The 18,420-nt window shown below is 36.4% G+C and overlaps 3 protein-coding genes, 2 non-coding genes and 1 pseudogene across 13 annotated transcripts; 3 read left to right on the forward strand and 3 right to left on the reverse strand.

The window, feature by feature from the left end:
• Nucleotides 1-732: 732 nt before the first annotated feature.
• Nucleotides 733-3,385, reverse strand: LOC130975207 (COMPASS-like H3K4 histone methylase component WDR5A). 6 transcript variants are annotated; one of them, XM_057900190.1, is made up of 4 exons: nt 3,168-3,385; nt 2,710-2,757; nt 1,919-2,632; nt 733-1,384 (listed from the first exon to the last, which is right to left on the reverse strand). In XM_057900190.1, exons 3-4 carry the CDS (start codon nt 2,588-2,590, stop codon nt 1,091-1,093), a joined length of 966 nt encoding a protein of 321 aa, XP_057756173.1. In that variant the 5' UTR covers nt 2,591-2,632; nt 2,710-2,757; nt 3,168-3,385; the 3' UTR covers nt 733-1,090. The 6 variants fall into 6 exon arrangements, with proteins under 6 accessions (XP_057756173.1, XP_057756125.1, XP_057756277.1 ...); XM_057900142.1 differs by having other exon boundaries at nt 2,710-2,812; XM_057900294.1 differs by lacking the exon at nt 2,710-2,757 and having other exon boundaries at nt 1,919-2,617.
• A 20-nt stretch (nt 3,386-3,405) lies between these two features.
• Nucleotides 3,406-3,478, reverse strand: TRNAF-GAA (transfer RNA phenylalanine (anticodon GAA)). Its single transcript has one exon. It is a non-coding gene; the product is annotated as a tRNA-Phe (tRNA).
• A 112-nt stretch (nt 3,479-3,590) lies between these two features.
• LOC130970256 (uncharacterized) lies at nt 3,591-4,767 on the forward strand. The gene has a single exon (XM_057896278.1). The coding sequence runs from the start codon at nt 3,595-3,597 to the stop codon at nt 4,738-4,740; it is 1,146 nt and encodes a 381-aa protein (XP_057752261.1). The 5' UTR covers nt 3,591-3,594; the 3' UTR covers nt 4,741-4,767.
• Nucleotides 4,768-5,459: 692 nt separating this feature from the next.
• On the forward strand, nt 5,460-9,920 carry LOC130970230 (cullin-1-like; annotated as a pseudogene).
• Nucleotides 9,921-10,381: 461 nt separating this feature from the next.
• Nucleotides 10,382-10,454, reverse strand: TRNAF-GAA (transfer RNA phenylalanine (anticodon GAA)). Its single transcript has one exon. It is a non-coding gene; the product is annotated as a tRNA-Phe (tRNA).
• Nucleotides 10,455-10,566: 112 nt separating this feature from the next.
• Nucleotides 10,567-16,612, forward strand: LOC130970240 (cullin-1-like). Of its 4 annotated transcripts, XM_057896265.1 has the most exons (10): nt 10,567-12,602; nt 13,229-13,329; nt 14,477-14,662; nt 14,837-14,884; nt 14,959-15,153; nt 15,243-15,320; nt 15,500-15,589; nt 15,684-15,764; nt 15,859-15,921; nt 16,016-16,612. In XM_057896265.1, exons 5-10 carry the CDS (start codon nt 15,031-15,033, stop codon nt 16,070-16,072), a joined length of 492 nt encoding a protein of 163 aa, XP_057752248.1. In that variant the 5' UTR covers nt 10,567-12,602; nt 13,229-13,329; nt 14,477-14,662; nt 14,837-14,884; nt 14,959-15,030; the 3' UTR covers nt 16,073-16,612. The 4 variants fall into 4 exon arrangements, 1 of the variants encoding a protein (XP_057752248.1); XR_009082031.1 differs by lacking the exons at nt 15,684-15,764; nt 15,859-15,921; nt 16,016-16,612 and having other exon boundaries at nt 10,567-12,310; nt 12,425-12,602; nt 15,500-15,584; XR_009082032.1 differs by lacking the exons at nt 15,684-15,764; nt 15,859-15,921; nt 16,016-16,612 and having other exon boundaries at nt 10,567-12,270; nt 12,425-12,602; nt 15,500-15,584.
• The last annotated feature ends 1,808 nt before the right edge of the window (nt 16,613-18,420 follow it).

Consider the following 18,420-nt stretch of genomic DNA (forward strand, 5'->3'; position numbering starts at 1 on the left):
TTAATTTAAAGATATAAGTTTCTGATTAATTGAACAAACAATTTTTTTTTTAACTTTTTAAAATATGAGACTTTTAAATTTTTTCGTCCATCACTTATTTATCTTTGATATAAAAAGTCAGGATCTATTTGTCATTTACTCTAAAAATAAACATAAGGTCCAAAAACATAAAGGATATAAACAGATTTCTTTGATAGAATGATATCAATATGAAATTTGTAATGTAAGAAACAAAAATGATAATATCAAACATGCACTTCCATAAAAAAAGAAAAAATGCACATGACAAAAACAAATATACGATAAAATATTTTGAGCTAAAGAGACTGAGGTTGTGACTGATTTTAGCTTTGGTATGTGTGTTTTCATTATAAAAAAAAAAAAGAAAAAATAATCAAATAAAACCAATTCGGGACCATCAAGAACCAATGTATGGAAGCTATTATAAATGGCACATTTTAGCAACAGTATATGTATCATGTTTGTTTCATTTTCAAACCAATAGATATCACAATTGACTTAGATACATCTATTTAGTTAAATGTATTGTGAAGTAAAACTTAGAAAACTTGATTTTTATTTATTTATTTACACAAACACTTTTTTTTGTTGAAATTTTCTAAAAAACTGAATCATACATAATAATCCCAACTAATAAAATAGGATAAACAGCTTTTCATTTCTCTTCATATTGTCACCACCAGAACAGCAAGTTGCAAGAACCTTAATGAGTTAGTGGTGGCTACTGCCGTGGGATTAATCCATTAGGGTAGACATTCGAGTTTTGTCTATTTACATCCGAAACTTATCTCAAGACCCAACTTCCATATTTAATAAACAAGAAAATGATAGGGACACCCAACTAAATGAACCTACCATCCAAATTACCCTTAAAGAGTGACTTCCGTGACGATACAATGGTTGAAACTTGAAATGAAATCATTCTTTAATACAATAGTGAACTCAACTGCAAAAATGACCAAGTTCCTCAACTGCAACATGACCTAAGGGTTTCATCACAAGTCACTTTCTCCTAAACTCAACTTTCACTAATCCATCGAACGATTAGCCTGAAGTCCTCATCACAAGATTAGTCTTTCTGTTGGGTCCAGATCTTCACAGTTTTGTCATTGCCAAGAGCACCGGAAGCGATCATGTTCTCCATCGGGTGACACGAGACGGATACAACAGTATCAGAATGGCCTTCCAATTTCTGCACTATTTTCCTTGTTTGCAGTTCCCACAAGTATATACAATTATCTTCTGAGCCACCAACAACATACTTCCCATTTGTTATAGAAAATGTGGATGAAAGGCAATATTTTGAGTTAACATGACCGGTGTATGTCTTCAGAAACTTGCCAGTAGAATAGTTCCAAAGCCTCTGCAGGGAGAGAAGAATTGAATGAAGCACAAAAAAGATTAATAAACTGAACAAGTCAGTTTTAGCCAACTGAGCTAACATCCAAGGCACATTGGCTAGTACCTGGTCCGCAATTAAGAAGAAGAAAAATAAAAAGAAAAACTAATAAGTTTGTGGCACACCATTACACAAATATATATATATATATATATATATATATATATATATATATTAGAGAAACTTATCATGATAAGCAATCCATTAGAATTTTGAAAAACTAGAGTAATGAGTGCATTCACTAGTTAAACATAAGTACTTACCATCTCATTCATCATTCCTCAAGTCCCAAAAAATTAGTTAAACTTTATATATGCTTTTTCTTCCTAAGACCAAATATGCATACTACAATTAATCAATAAGAGACACAGCATTCTCGAAAAGCTCAGGCTGAAAATCTGAAATTGAAAAAACCAATGGCATTCAAGATCAAAACTAACACTATTCTTCTAAAATCTCGAAGAAAATAATAAAAGATTGAACAGAATTGAAAATTACCAGAGTGTTGTCCAACGTGCCAACGAGGATGAACTTGCCATTAGGGGAGAACTTGACAAAGGAAACAGGAGGGTTCTCATCGTCAATGAGAGTCTTCATACAGTGGCCAGTGGAGGCATCCCAAATCCTACAGAGCCCATCGTAGCTACTAGAAACAATAAGAGAACCGTCGCGGTTGAAATCGACCGCGGTGACAGGGTCAGAATGTGCTGGAAGGACCTTAAGACACTTACCGGTCTTAACGTCCCAAACCCTAACAGTCTCATCGAAGGAACCAGAAACAATGATGTTCGATTGGGGGTTGAAGTTAACACAGAAGACGTAGTTGGTGTGGCCATGCAGGGTTTTGATGAGTGAGCCAGTGGGTACGTCCCAGAGGCGGAGGGTCTTGTCGTCGGAGGCGGAGACCAAGAATCGAGAGTCTGAGGAGAAGGCCAGATCGGAGACACCCTGCTCATGGCCCTCATACTCCTGCATCGGCGACAAAGTGCGGCTGCCGGACTCAGAGTCTGAATTGGTGAAGGCGTAAGTGCGGAGGGTCTTGTCCGCTGACGACGATGCCAGGAGACGGCCATTGGAGGAAAACTTGACGGCGGAGATGGCGCGCTTGTGGCCGGTTAGGGTTTGTGACAGGGTGTATGGCTTGAACGATTCCGATGGCTCCGTCGTCATTTTACTCTCCGTGTGTGGATTTTTCCTCTAATAAAAAGGGTTCTGTTTTCTAAGAGTGAGGCGTGTTGGTATTAAGCATAAAGTGAAATTAACAACATTTAAACTTTGCACACGATTACTTTCAAGTTGACGTAGTAGCGATCAATCACATATCATTCAGTGTTTCCCTGTATTCAAAGGTATTAACACAGACGGAAATGATAATTGCCTGCTTTCTGGGAGCTAAAACAGTAAAACATAGTTACGAAAATGTCAGTAACACGATGATTATGCGAGTTCATATTTCAATACACAATTTGTTTCATTTTGTGATTAAATTACAAGTATTCATTTAGGCAATGAGCACAAAATTTATCATCAAGAAACTTTAACAAAATCTAACAACAGGAAAGGGAAAAAAAAGCAAGAACAAGCCAGTAACAATTTATCATCAACCAGTAAGCCCGTAACAGAGTTAATCAACCCAAAACAAGCAAGAACAAGGCAGTAACAGAGTTAAAATTTATCATCAAGCAGTGTGCAGAGCCAATCATCCAACAAAAAGCACCGAGCACTGACTGAGCATCCGAGGCATTACCTTCGGCGAGGGCAGTGACCAGAGATTTGAGGGAGACCGACGGACCACGAGGGACGGGAAGCTGGCAACGAAGCAGGCGGCGACGGTGAGACCAGCAGCGGCTAGGGTTTTCAAGGAAGAATGGGGAAGAGCTCTGAGTGAGGGGAAGCCTGAAAGGGGGAGAAACTGGTTTCTCCTTTGATCTTCTGTATTCTATTCTGATTTTTGAAGGATAAAATAAAATTAAGAAATAAAAGAATGCGGTGAGCGTGGATCAAACACGCGACCTTCAGATCTTCAGTCTGACGCTCTCCCAACTGAGCTATCCCCGCATTTGATATCTTTTAAGTAATAACAAAAAAATATATATATATTTTACAATAAATTAAGCTTTTATTTAAAGTACACGAACCTCACGACGGAGCTGCCGCACACAATCTCCGTTGTAATGTTTCATTCAAAGCATCACTCTCTTACAAGAGCTCTTCTCTTCTTCCTGAGCCACACCCCCCCTTTTCCATCGCCATCCACAAAATCTTACCTTCTTCTTCTTCGGCCACAAGCACGCCGCCACTCAACCACCTCCACTCCCGATGACCACCACTCTTTCACTGTCTCCTACCTCACCACCAAGTGCGGCTTCTCCCATGAAGATGCTCTCAGAGCGAACAAGCGCGTTCGCTTTGACACCCCCGTCAAGCCAGATTCCGTCATCTCCTTCTTCGAAGCCCACGGTTTCTCCCTCTCCCAAATCACCACCATCATGTGCAAGATTCCCGTGATACTCACATATGACCCTACCAAAGCGATCTTGCCAAAGTTTCAATTTTTGGCATCCAAAGGTGCTTCTCCCTCTGACATTGTACTCATGACCACAAGGAGTCCCAACTTCCTGCTTCGAAGCCTTAACCATATAGTATCCTTCTACGAATTGGTAAGGAGGTTCTCTCCCTCTGATCTTAAAGCCATTGCTTATCTAACTGGATGCCCATCATCCATTGCTGATGTTCGTGTGGCTCAAAATGTGAAAATGCTGCTTGATGAAGGGTTGACCAATGCCAACATTCACCATTTGCTTAGAACTAGGCCTTCTGTGCTGTCCTCTGCTGATTTGAAGAAAACAGTTGAGGAAGTGAAGCAATTGGGGTTTGATCCTTCACAGTCTTATTTCAGTGTGGTGTTGCTCACCAAAAGGGCCGTAACTAAGTCCCGATGGGATGCTAAAGTTGATGTCCTTAAGAAATGGGGCTGGTCCGAACAAGATTTTTCAGAGGCCTATAGGAGGCACCCTCAGTTTATGCTACGTTCCGAGGACAAACTCAATGCAGTGATGAGCTTTTGGATCAGTAATCTCGGCTGGGATTCTTCGGCGTTTCGCATTAGACCGGTACTTTTTGGATACAGTTTGGAGAAGAGGCTTATTCCTAGAGCTAAGGTAGTCAAATATCTTCTCTCCAATGGTTTGATGAAGAAGAATGCTAGCATAATCACACCATTTTCTTTGACTGAGAAGCTGTTCCTCGAGAAGTGTATCACATGTTTTGAGGAGAAAGATAGGTCTCGCCTATTAACACTATATCAGGGAGGATGTTAGGATTTTGAGTTAGTCAACTCTTGATGCCAAATTTTGTGTTAAGCAATCTTTTGTTTCTTCATGTCACTTTAGTCTATGATTGAATTTCTACTAATTTGATTGAACCGTCTCATTTGCTTGGCAGAAAGCTTTTTAGATTTTACTCATAGATCTTACCTGAATCAGTTACTTGATTGTTCATAAGTAGTTGCTCAAGGGGTATAAATGGTTTTGTGCTCAGAGATAACTTTGTGCACCATGTTTGTTTGTTGGTTTTGTTTTGTATTCTTGTTCGAAGAAGTGGACTGGTTCATATATTGAAGGAATTATGGAATTGAATGTTGTTTGAATTCCTAACAAAATTTGCCTGTACAAAACCTGAGCAAGCTGTTTGTTTCAGCCATAGTAAATTGACATGGCCCCCACGCCCCTCCCCCCTCAAAAAAGTAAAAACATATAGGAACATATTTATAGAAATTTCAAACCTGGCAGGTGGCAGCTAAGAAGTTTTTGAGCGTAGGTGTTTCCTTGCAATATGGTGTGTGGACACAAATCAAAGTCCAAAGATTTTAGTCAACTCTGAGTCTTGTAATATGGTGTGTGGATATAAATCAAAGACTTAAGTCAACTCTGATTAAGGTCAAGGTGAGTGTTGTGAGTGTGTGCCCTGTGACTTCGACAGGGCCCCTGTCGGAGTTACTCTTCTCTTCTTTCTCTAACTTCTTCCTTCATATCAAGGTTTGCTTTTTCTATTTAATACCAGATGGAATTTCATTGAGCAATTGCCCTCAGCATTTGTTCTTTGCAGGTTTTGTTTCAGATTCGCAGCTTGCCATCTTCATCTTCATGTCGACGAGTGAGCGGAAGATCATCCACCTGGAGCAGGGATGGGATTTCATTCAGCAGGGCATCACCAAGCTCAAGATAATTCTAGAAGAAGGCTTGCCTGAACCTTTCTTCAACTCCAAGGACTACCGGATGCTTTACGCGTAAACCATCTATTCCCTCTTTTTTTGCATATCTTTCACTTTTTTCAATTTCATCCACGGTGGATTTGGCTCTGTGTATTTATTTCAAATGGCTAATAAAAAAAAGAAGTAGAAAAATGCATAGCCCTTGGACATTTAAAACAATAAAAAAGACCCTATTTTTAAACTGAAACTTAAAAAAAATTCATAAAAAAGAAGATACGTGATGTTGAAGAAGAGCAAGTGAACCAATATTAAATTTGTGTATGGAAAATTATGAAAGCAACTTTTTTTCTGTATGTGATTGAAGGTACTTTAGAAAGTTCTTTTGTCCTAAATTGAATTGATGATGAGTGTAGAAAACTTAGGATTCAAAGGAGAAATAAGAAATTAGGATTTGGAGGGAAAATTAGGATTTAATATAAATTGTAATTATTAATTATGGTAAAGGATATTTTTGGTAAAGAAAATAATTAAAAACTTTTTTTAAGATGTATCTCAACATGTTTAAAACTTAATAAAAGTACTTTGTTCAAAAAGAAAGAATTTTTTTTTAACAAGAAAAGCTAATCCAACAAAACACTTATTTTTACCATTCTTGATATGCAGAACCATCTATACCATGTGCACCCAAAAGCCTCCTCATGACTATTCCCAACAACTCTATGACAAGTACAAGGAGGTATTTGAAGAGTACATCCAATCAACGGTGAGTATAACTGTATAACATTGTCATTTGAGATTGTTTCCGGTTGGTAGGTGACTAGGTGCTGTATATTGGCATTGATTGTGATCACAAGCATAATTTGAATGGTTTAGTACTTTAGTCTCTGTGTAAACTCTAAAGCTCCTGGGACTGATGGAGAATTTGTATCATGTAGACATAGGTCTCATGGTAGTTCTAAGAGTAAGTGGTTTGGTCATTGTTATTGATTCTAGGAAGCAATCCTGGGTGACAAATGCTTTGGCCACAGCAGCCACAATATAAATCACATATTATAGTCAGATAGTGGAGGGTAATAAGCTGAGAGTGAGAGGATTCCCTTGACTGGCATCTGCTCACGTATCTTGCCCAAGAACAAGTTGTAGGTAGCGGAAGTGATGCTGCAGTGGGCAAATACAGAGGATGATATATACTAGGCTAGAGAGATGAGTGAGAGCATTGCAAAGAAGGAAATACATGGAATGAAGTTAATGCTTAAATTTCACAATATTAAAAAGATATGGCACCAAAGAGATGGAATGGAAAAATAATTTTTGCCTACCTCTTGTTTGGTTGATCAATGAGAGCGGAAAGGGGAACGTAAGGTCTGTAATTGGTAACTAGTTTAACCTATCAAGGTAACTCATATAAGGTAAATACTAAAGTCTTAAAATTTAATAAACTGAAGAGATCGGTTTACTTATTCTTCTTGCGGCCAGTGTAAACAAAATTACCATTAGTTCATCCTCTCGTCATCAAGATGGGTGTGTATATTTTGTAGGGGGTGTATGAGGTAAGGATTTGAATATGGATTAATGTAGTTGCCTGAGCTTCTAGCTCAAAATGCACTAGTATCGATGCAATTCAGAAGGTGATATATTTTATAGTGATTTTGTTTCCTTTTGTTGTATAACCTACTAATCTTTCATCAAGATAGGTGATATATTTTATAGTGTGGTTGAGTTTCCTTTTTTGATGGATGGGGTGTAAAACCTGACTTATCTTGTATATTTTAACTGTAAATATGTCCACATGATTTCAGTGCTTATGATGGTTGTATCTTGTATTAATATTTTTTTTTCGTGCTTCTTTCCCCTTTGGTTCAGGTATTACCTTCTTTGAGAGAGAAGCATGATGAATTTATGTTGAGAGAACTTGTAAAGAGGTGGGCAAACCATAAAATTATGGTTACGTGGCTTTGTTGTTTCTTTCACTATTTGGATCGCTACTTTGTTGTCCGGAGGTCACTCCCACCCCTTAAGGAAGTTGGCTTAACTTGCTTCCGTGATCGGGTAATGTTACAGCAAACCTTACATAGTGTTATGTTAATTCTTTGAATTAGCTACTCTTCTCCATGTTACAAACATAGACAAGTTTTGTAATGCTACTACAGATTAGATGTTTTTCCTATTGTTGTCGTTCCATTTTTTCATTACGTAATAAATTTTTGCATTTATTATTTACAGGTTTACAAGGAGCTAAATGGGAAAGTTAGAGATGCAGTTATTTCTATTGTAGGTTTTTCTTCCTTGTTATGTTAGATTTAAGTGTTTACAAATTTAGATAACTAACCCTTATCTGTTTAAAGATTGATCAAGAACGTGAAGGAGAGCAGATTGATCGGACTTTATTAAAGAATGTATTAGACATATTTGTTGAAATTGGGATGGGAAAATGGATCACTATGAGAATGATTTTGAATCTGCAATGCTTAAAGACACCTCTGCTTATTATTCTCAAAAGGCTTCTAATTGGATCCTAGAAGATTCTTGTCCTGATTACATGTTCAAGGTGTGGTTTCTCAGTTGTCCTTGCAGTAACTTGGTTTCTCATTTACATTACTGCCTGACCTATATTTGACTTTTATAACAGGCTGAGGAGTGCTTAAACCAGGAGAAAGATAGGGTTGCTCATTATTTGCACTCCAGTAGCGAGCCAAAGTTGTTAGAGGTTTATTCTTGGCCTTTTTCATGCTATTTCAGCAATGTGGTCTTCACCCATGTTGAGTGTAGTATTGCCAGGCAACTAAAAGAAAGAGTGGGGTGGTGACAAAAATAGAGTTTTTGATGCAATGACAGTATAAAATGTGGTCTTCACATATTGTAGTTTCTGAAGATTTCTCTTGGTTTTATTTTTTCCTTCTTGGAATATCATTCTAGAAAGTTCAACATGAGCTGCTATCCGTGTACGCAAACCAACTCCTCCAGAAAGAGCACTCTGGATGTCATGCTTTGCTAAGAGATGACAAGGTACTCTTGAAATTCTTCTAACTCGTTATGGTTACGATTTTTCTTCTAGTAATTTAATGCGAGTATAATGTTGTCATATTTTTCCTTAAATGTGTAGGTTGAAGATCTGTCACGGATGTTCAGGCTATTATCTAAAATACTTGAAGGCTTAGATCCTGTTTCCAGTGTATTTAAGCAGGTTGGTGGTAGTGAATCTATCACTATGCCAATCAAAATTGAGCTTTTCTTGCTAACTTGCTTATAAAACTTTTTCTTGTAACATTTTCCAGCATATTATCACTGAAGGTATGGTATTGGTTAAGCAGGCTGAAGATGCAGCTAGTACTAAACGGGTCTGTTACTGAACTTGTTAATATTTTGGTTTTGCTTTTTACTGGTTGATTTTATTTTGTCTATTGCCTGTTTTCCTTATCCTGTTAAATGCAAATCTCTACAGGCAGAGAAAACTGAAGCTGGTCTGGTTGTTCAGGATTTTGACCGGAAAGTGATTGAACTGCGTGACAAGTACCTGTCATATGTAAATGACTGTTTCCAGAATCATACTCTCTTCCAAAGGGTATTGCTCAGAAATTGACTTTACTTATAGTTGTTATGGTGGATTGATATGTGCATATAAATCTGAAAGTTTTAAAATATAGGCTCTGGAGTCTTTTGAGGTCTTTTGCAATAAAGGTGTTGCTGGGAGCTCCAGCACTGAACTGCTTGCCACATTCTCTGATGACAACATTCTTAAAGATTTGGGCACCCTTCTGGCCAACCGGTTGCCAACTTGAAAGCCAAATTCAGCTGCCGGTGCCCGGCTTCGACCCTGGGAAGCTCGTCATTCGTGGGGATGTTGACCCCCCAGAGGATGCCCCGGCTCATGCTCCACCTGCTTAGTTTTCTTTATTCTTGCTTATTTATTTGTCAGGTAAAGTATGTTTTTTTTTTTTAACTTCACGTTTGCAATTTTTTTTCAAAATATCCTTTCCGTTTAATTTTATTTAATGTTTGTCTTTAACGTTTTTTATTTGTGTCAAAACTATGTATGTACATTTTCAATTTTGTCTCTCAAATTTTAGGTTGAGTTAACAATTAGGGGTAGTTTTGACCCAAATAAAAAATATTAGGGACAAAATTGAATAAAATTAAATATTAAAGGTATTCTTAAAGAAAATCACAAACATTAGAAAGAAAAAACATATTTTACCCTTTGTGTGTCATATATCCTTAAGACTTTGGGATGGTCCCAACAAGAAATTATGGATGCAAAGCTTTTAATGTTTGGATTAAAGTTTGCAAAGGAATGTTAGTATGAATGTACTTCTTGTAAAATTATTTTTTATTAAAATCAGATTAATGTCAGTGTGGTTTGTGTTTGAACTTTTTTTGTCAAACATGATTTTTAAAACATGAATACTTTTTGGATGATGTTATCTAAAATTTCACTGAAATGCAAAATTACTAAAAAGGAAGTAAAAGCTTAAGATTTAACTGATCACTTTTCAATATAACAGGTTAAAATAGATATTTAACATTTTATCAATATTTCAATGTAATTCTCAAGGATGGAAAAGCAAAAAAATTGTTAATTTCACCAAACTTAATGTATATTGGGAGATGATGAACGACAAACCAAGCATATGAGAAAGGGTTAATGGAATATTTACATGTGAGCTAGGATATGAAAGTTTGGCCTATTCGATTGTTGTCGCTTAAATAGACATAATAGGCCTAATTTTCGTAAAAGTGATAATTAATATTGCGGTGAGCGTGGATCGAACTCGCGACCTTCAGATCTTCAGTCTGACGCTCTCCCAACTGAGCTATCCCCGCATTTGTAATCAATTATTGTATTAAAAAAATAATAATACATAAAATTAAGCTTTTATTTAAATTTTAAAATATACGAACCTGACCACGGAGCTGCCGCACACAATCTCTATTGTGATGTTTCACTCAAAGCATCACTCTCTTACAAGAGCTCTTCTCTTCTTCCTCAGCCACATCCCCCCTCTTCCATCGCTATCCACAAAATCTTACCTTCTTCTTCTTCGGCCACAAGCACGCCGCCACTCAACCACCTCCACTCCCGATGACCACCACTCTTTCACTGTCTCCTACCTCACCACCAAGTGCGGCTTCTCCCATGAAGACGCTCTCAGAGCAAACAAGCGCGTTCGCTTTGACACCCCCGTCAAGCCAGATTCCGTCATCTCCTTCTTCAAAGCCCACGGTTTCTCACTCTCCCAAATCACCACCATCATGTGCAAGATTCCCGTGGTACTCACATATGACCCCACCAAAGCGATCTTGCCAAAGTTTCAATTTTTGGCATCCAAAGGTGCTTCTCCCTCTGACATTGTACTCATGACCACAAAGAGTCCCGGCTTCCTGCTTCGAAGCCTTAACCATATAGTATCCTTCTACGAATTGGTAAGGAGGTTCTCTCCCTCTGATCTTAAAGCCATTGCTTATCTAACTGGATGCCCATCATCCATTCCTGATGTTCGTGTGCCTCAAAATGTGAAAATGCTGCTTGATGAAGGGTTGACCAATGCCAACATTCACCATTTGCTTAGAACTAGGCCTTCTGTGCTGTCCTCTGCTGATTTGAAGAAAACAGTTGAGGAAGTGAAGCAATTGGGGTTTGATCCTTCACAGTCTTATTTCGGTGTGGTGTTGCTGGCCAAAAAGTCCGTAACTAAGTCCCAATGGGATGCTAAAGTTGATGTCCTTAAGAAATGGGGCTGGTCCGAACAAGATTTTTCGGAGGCCTTTAAGAGGCACCCTCAGTTTATGCTACGTTCCGAGGACAAACTCAATGCAGTGATGAGCTTTTGGATCAGTAATCTCGGCTGGGATTCTTCGGCATTTCGCATTAGACCGATGCTTTTTGGATACAGTTTGGAGAAGAGGCTTATTCCTAGAGCTAAGGTTGTCAAATATCTTCTCTCCAATGGTTTGATGAAGAAGAATGCTAGCATAATCACACCGTTTTCTTTGACTGAGGAGCTGTTCCTCAAGAGGTGTATCACATGTTTTGAGGAGAAAGATAGGTCTCGCCTATTAACACTATATCAGGGAGGGTGTTAGCATTTTTTGAGTTAGTCAACTCTTGATCCCAAATTTTGTGTTAAGCAATCTTTTGTTTCTTCATGTCACTTTAGTCTATGTTGGATACTAATTTGATTGAACCGTCTCATTTGCTTGGCTGAAAGCTTTTTAGATTTTACTCATAGATCTTACCTGAATCAGTTACTTGATTGTTCATAAGTAATTGATCAAGGGGTATAAATGGTTTTGTGCTCAGAGATAACTTTGTACACCATGCTTGTTTGTTGGTTTTGTTGTGTATTCTTGTTCAAAGAAGTGGACTTGTTCAAAGGAATTACGGAATTGAATCTTGTTTGAATTCCTAACAAAATTTGCCTGTACAAAACCAGAGCAAGCAGTTTGTTTTAGCCATAGTAAATTGACATGGCCCCGACCCCTCTCTCCCCTCAAAAAAGTAAAAACATATAGGAACATATTTATAGAAATTTCAAACCTGGCAGGTGGTAGCTAAGAAATTATTGAGCGTAGGTGTTTCCTTGCAATATGGTGTGTGGATATAAATCAAAGACTTCAGTCAACTCTGATTAATTTCAAGGTGAGTGTTGTGAGTGTGTGCACTGTGACTCCATATCAAGGTTTGCTCTTTCTCTCATGCTCCCAATCCACAATTGCATCAACCTTCCCCGATTTCTATTTTGTACCAAATGGAATTGCATTGAGCAATTGCCCTCACCATTTGTTCTTTGCAGCTTTTGTTTCAAATCCACAGCTTGCCATCTTCATCTTCATGTCGACGAGTGAGCGGAAGATCATCGACCTGGAGCAGGGATGGGACTTCATGCAGAAGGGCATCACCAGGCTCAAGAATATTCTAGAAGGCTTGCCTGAACCTCACTTCAGCTCCGAGGACTACATCATGCTTTACACGTAAACGATCTATTCCCTATTCTTGATGCATATCTTTCACTTTTTTCAATTTCATCCACGGTGGATTTGGTTCTGCGTATTTGTTTCAAATGGCAAATAAAAAAAAAAATAAAGAAAGTAGAAGAATGCATAGCCCTTGGACATTTAAAACAATAAAAAAGACCCTATTTTTAAACTGTAACTTTAAAAAAATTCATAAAAAAGAAGATACGTGATGTTGAAGAAGAGCAAGTGAACCAAGATTAAATTTGTGTATGGAAATTTATGAAAGCAACTTTTTTTCTGTATGAGATTGAAGGTACTTTAGAAAGTTCTTTTGTCCTAAATTGAATTGATGATGAGTGTAGAAAACTTTTGAGGGAAAATATAAATATAGATGTGGAGGGAAATTAGGATTCGGAGGCGTAATTAGGATTTGGAGGGAAAATTAGAAGTTAATATAGTATTAATTATGGTAAAGGATATTTTTGGAAAAGAAAATAATTAAAAACTTTTTTTAAGATGTATCTTAACATGTTTAAAACTTAATAACAGTACTTTCTTCAAAAAGAAAGAATTTTTTTTTAACAAGAAAAGCTAATCCAACAAAACACTTATTTTTACCATTTTTGTATAATGATATGCAGAACCATCTATACCATGTGCACCCAAAAGCCTCCTCATGACTATTCCCAACAACTCTATGACAAGTACGAAGGAAGTATTTGAAGAGTACATCCAATCAACGGTGAGTATAACTGTATAACATTGTCATTTGAGATTGTTTCCGGTTGGTCATCATTAATTGCTTATAAGGGTTAGGTAGGTGACTAGGTGCTGTATATTGGTATTGATTGTGATCACCAGCATAATTTGAATGGTTTAGTCTCTGTCTAAACTCTAAAGCTCCAGGGACTGATGGAGAATTTGTATCATGTAGACATAGGTCTCATGGTAGTTCTAAGAGTAACTGGTTTGGTCATTGTTATTGATTCTTGGAAGCAAACCTGGGTGACAAATGCTTTGGCCACCAGCAGCCACAATACAAATCACATATTATAGTCAGATAGTGGAGGGTAATAAGCTGAGAGTGAGAGGATGCCATTGACTGGCATCTGCTCACGTATCTGGCCCAAGAACAAGTTGTAGGTAGCGGAAGTGATGCTGCAGTGGGAAAATAGAGAGTATGATATATACTAGGCTAGAGAGACGAGTGAAAGCATTGCAAAGAAGGAAATACATGGAATGAAGTTAATGCTTAAATTTCACATTATTAAAAAGATATGACAGGAACCAAAGAGATGGATTGGAAAAATAATTTTTGCCTACCTCTTGTTTGGTTGATCAATTAGAGAGGAAATGGGAACGTAAGGTCTGTATTGGTAACTAGTTTAACCTATCAATGTAACTTGTTATAAGGTAAATGCTAAAGTCTTAAAATTTAATAAACTGAACAAGAGATCGGTTTGCTTATTCTTCTTGTGGCCAGTGTAAACAAAAATACCATTAGTTCATCCTCTCGTCATCAAGATGGATGTGTATATTTGGTAGGGGGTGTATGAGGTAAGGATTTGAAATGGATTAGTGTAGTTGCCTGAGCTTCCAGCTCAAAATGCACTAGTATCGACGCAATTCAGAAGGTGATATATTTTATAGTGATTTTGTTTCCTTTTGTTGTATAACCTACTAATCCTTCATCAAGATAGGTGATATATTTTATAGTGTGATTGAGTTTCCTTTTTTGATAGATGGGGTGTAAAATCTGACTTATCTTGTACATTTTAACTGTAAATATGTCCACATGATTTCAGTACTTATGACGGTTGTATCTTGTATTACTATTTTTTTTTTCGTGCTTCTTTTCAAATGAGTAACTTCTTTCCCCTTTGGTTCAGGTATTACCTTCTTTGAGAGAGAAGCATGATGAATTTATGTTGAGAGAACTTGTAAAGAGGTGGGCAAACCATAAAATTATGGTTGGTTGGCTTTGTCGTTTCTTTCGCTATTTGGAAACCTCCATTGTTGCCCCGCGGTCACTCCCACCCCTTAATGAAGTTGGCTTAACTTGCTTCTATGATTGGGTAATGTTACGGCGAACCTTACATAGTGTTATGTTAATTCTTTCAATTAACTATTATTCTCCATGTTAAAAATATAGACAAGTTTTGTAATACTACTACAGATTAGATGTTTTTCCTATTATTGTCATTCCATTTTTTCGTAACGTAATAAACTTTTGCATTTATTATTTACAGGTTTACAAGGAGCTAAATGGGAAAGTTAGAGATGCAGTTATTTCTATTGTAGGTTTTTCTTCCTTGTTATGTTAGATTTAAGTGTTTACAAATTTAGATAACTAACCCTTATCTGTTTAAAGATTGATCAAGAACGTGAAGGAGAGCAGATTGATCGGACTTTATTAAAGAATGTATAATTTGTTGAAATTGGGATGGGGAAAATGGATCACTATGAGAATGATTTTGAATCTGCAATGCTTAAAGACACCTCTGCTTATTACTCTCAAAAGGCTTCTAATTGGATCCTAGAAGATTCTTGTCCTGACATGCTCAAGGTGTGGTTTCTCAGTTGTCCTTGCAGTAACTTGGTTTCTCATTTACATTACTGCCTGATCTGCATTTGTTGTTATGTCTTTTATCACAGGCTGAGGAGTGCTTAAAACGGGAGAAAGATAGAGTTGCTCAGTATTTGCACTCCAGTAGCGAGCCAAAGTTGTTAGAGGTTTATTCTTGGCCTTTTTCATGCTATTTCAGCAATGTGGTCTTCATCCATGTTGGGTGGTGACAAAAATAGAGTTTAATTTTTTGATGCAATGACAGCATAAAATGTGGTCTGCACATATTGTAGTTTCTGAACATTTCTCTTGGTTTTATTTTTTCCTTCTCGGAATATCGTTCTAGAAAGTTCAACATGAGCTGCTATCCGTGTACGCAAACCAACTCCTCCAGAAAGAGCACTCTGGATGTCATGCTTTGCTTAGAGATGGCAAGGTACTCTTGAAATTCTTCTAACTTGTTATGGTTACGATTTTTCTTTTAGTAATTTGATGCGAGTGTAATGTCATATTTTTCCTTAAATGTGTAGGTTGAAGATCTGTCACGGATGTTCAGGCTGTTTTCTAAAATACCTGAAGGCTTAGATCCTGTTTCCAGTATATTTAAGCAGGTTGGTGGTAGTGAATCTATCACTATGCCAATCAAAATTGGGCTTTTCTTGCTAACTTGCGTATAAAACTTTTTTTTTTTGTAACATTTTCCAGCATGTTACCACTGAGGGTATGGTATTGGTTAAGCAGGCTGAAGATGCAGCTAGTACCAAAAGGGTCTGTTACTGAACTTGTTATATTTTGGTCTTGCTTGTAGTTTATTTTGTCTATTGCCTGTTTTCCTTATCCTGTTAAATGCAAATCTCTACAGGCAGAGGAAACTGAAGCTGGTCTGGTTGTTCAGGATTTTTTTCCAGAAAGTGATTGAACTGCGTGACAAGTACCTGTCATATGTAAATGACTGTTTCCAGAATCATACTATACTCTCTTCCAAAGGGTGTTGCTCAGAAATTGACTTTACTTACAATTGGACGCCCTTCTGGCCAACCGGTTGCCAACTTGAACGCCCAAATTCAACTTCCGGTGCCCGGCAGACGCCCCTGCTTGTGCTCCACCTGCTTAGTTTTCTTTATTCTTGTCTATTTATTTGTAAGGTAAAGTATGTTTTTTTTTAACTTCACGTTTGCAATTTTTTTTAAATATCCTCAACGTTTTCAATTTTGTCTCTCAAATTTTAGATTGGGTTAACAATTAGGGATAGTTTTGACCCAAATAAAAAATGTTAGGGATAAAATTGAATGAAATTAAACGTTAAAGGTATTCTTAAAGAAAATCACAAACAGTAGGAAGAAAAAACATATTTTATCCTTTGTGTGTCATATCCTTAAGACTTTGGGATGATCCCAAGAAGAAATTATGGATCCAAAGCTTAGTATGTTTGGATTAAAGTTTGTAGAGGAATGTTAGTATGAATGTACTTATAAAATTATTTTTTATTAAAATCAGATTAATGTCAATGTGGTTTGTATTTGAACATTTTTTTGTCAAACATGATTTTTAAAACATGAATACTTTTTGAATGATGTTATCTTAAATTTCACTGAAAGAAGTACGTCTAGAGCAAAAAATCAATCCACATTGACTTAACTAAAAAATGTCCAAACACAATTGTAACCATTCATGGCAAACTTAATCTATATTGGGAGATGATTAACGATAAACTAAACACTCACCCTAAACCAAACACACACTTAATCTGGTACATGAGAAAGCGTTAATAGAATGCTTACATGTGAGCTAGGATATGAAAGTTGGGCCTATTCGGTTGTTGTAGCTTAAATAGACATAGGTCTAGTTTGGATAAACAGTTTAATTAAGCTCTTTTTTAAAAAATAGTTTAAATAATAAATGGTTATATTAAAAATAACTTATAAATAAGTTATTTTGTGTTTAGATTTTTAATTCTAAAAGTGCTTATTTTATAAAAATGTAATAAAACGTAGTAGTATTACGAGAGAAGTCATTTTTTTTAATTTCTTTATAAGCTTCTAAATAACTTCTTAAAAAGCCGCAATTTGATTTTGAAAATTGCACCAGACATTAATATTAGTACTTTTCATAAGTCAAAAGCTCAAAAATATTATTTTTGAAGCTTCCCAAATGGTCCCATAATAGGCCTAACTTGTACCACATTCACTGACCCAATCATGATTAGTTGAATTTTCTTATATGAGACCCATGATATTACAATCATGTCTAAGACTGGAACTTGTTGAGACTGATTCAATTCAGGTTTCTCAAGTAGCCAAGTGAAGAAGAGATTTTAGGTTTATTACGTCGTCCGTTTCTTTGTCGTATAATGGCAAACAAATTGACAAAAACCAAAATGATCCTCTTAAATGATATGTCTTCTCTATTCATCAGTGATTATACTATTTTGTGTTAGGCAAAAAACTGATAACTAACATCGTTAACATCAATATTCGAATATCAATGAGCTATAGAGGTCAGCTGTATAGCATACTTTGAAAATTGGACTATGGTCATAGGCTGTTGCGAGGCATAAAACAAAGTCGCCCTTGACAAGATTACACCAGACAAATTAAACGGACTAATGAGCTAATTACTAGATTAATCCAACGTTGTTCGCCTAACTAGCATTCATTATAATGGGTCAAAGGAATGCTTCAAGGCCTTTTATTTGCAATAATGTATGTGCATGCATGCTCCATTATTATTATCATTTCGATTATTATAACAGTAAAAGATTGATGATAAGAGAATACACCGTATTTTTAAAATTAGAAGTGAGACTTGAATTCAAAATTTTTAGATAAGAAGAAAAAAATATGCTATTTGAGTTATATATAACTCGTTGGTAGTTCCCAATAGCTTTTTGTCAGTTGATGTTAATTAATCATTACTTTATTAAATCATATACGACATAGTGTATACCATTGAAATTTCTGATCGGTAGTTTGAAAATAATAAAGATAAAGATTAAAGATAATATTTATGTGTATTTAGTGTATATTTTCATTTTAAAATAAATATTTACTAAACAGGAACCAAATATATATATAGAAAAATTTTAAGATTGTCATAACTTATCACATTGTTGAAAATTACATATTCATCAATGAACTAAAAAATAAAATAAAATGAAAAAAACTACTTTAGCCGGCACCATTAAAAAAATATGCAACTGATGGTATCTCTTTAGAAGTCTTAATCTCATTTGACCTGAATTTTATGCATATGCCCAATGGCCAATAC

This window comes from Arachis stenosperma, chromosome 1, assembly GCF_014773155.1.
Source record: "Arachis stenosperma cultivar V10309 chromosome 1, arast.V10309.gnm1.PFL2, whole genome shotgun sequence".
NCBI lineage: Eukaryota > Viridiplantae > Streptophyta > Magnoliopsida > Fabales > Fabaceae > Arachis > Arachis stenosperma.

Bases quoted from the DNA above. Each gene is read 5' to 3' on its own strand.
- LOC130975207 (XM_057900294.1), bottom strand. From the start codon at position 2,590: ATGACGACGGAGCCATCGGAATCGTTCAAGCCATACACCCTGTCACAA. The intron at 1,385-1,918 runs GTAATTTTCAAT...CTCTCCCTGCAG, and splicing joins GCACGTTGGACAACACTCTG to AGGCTTTGGAACTATTCTAC.
- LOC130970256 (XM_057896278.1), top strand. From the start codon at position 3,595: ATGTTTCATTCAAAGCATCACTCTCTTACAAGAGCTCTTCTCTTCTTC.
- LOC130970240 (XM_057896265.1), top strand. From the start codon at position 15,031: ATGGGGAAAATGGATCACTATGAGAATGATTTTGAATCTGCAATGCTT. The intron at 15,765-15,858 runs GTTGGTGGTAGT...AACATTTTCCAG, and splicing joins TTTCCAGTATATTTAAGCAG to CATGTTACCACTGAGGGTAT. The intron at 15,922-16,015 runs GTCTGTTACTGA...AAATCTCTACAG, and splicing joins ATGCAGCTAGTACCAAAAGG to GCAGAGGAAACTGAAGCTGG.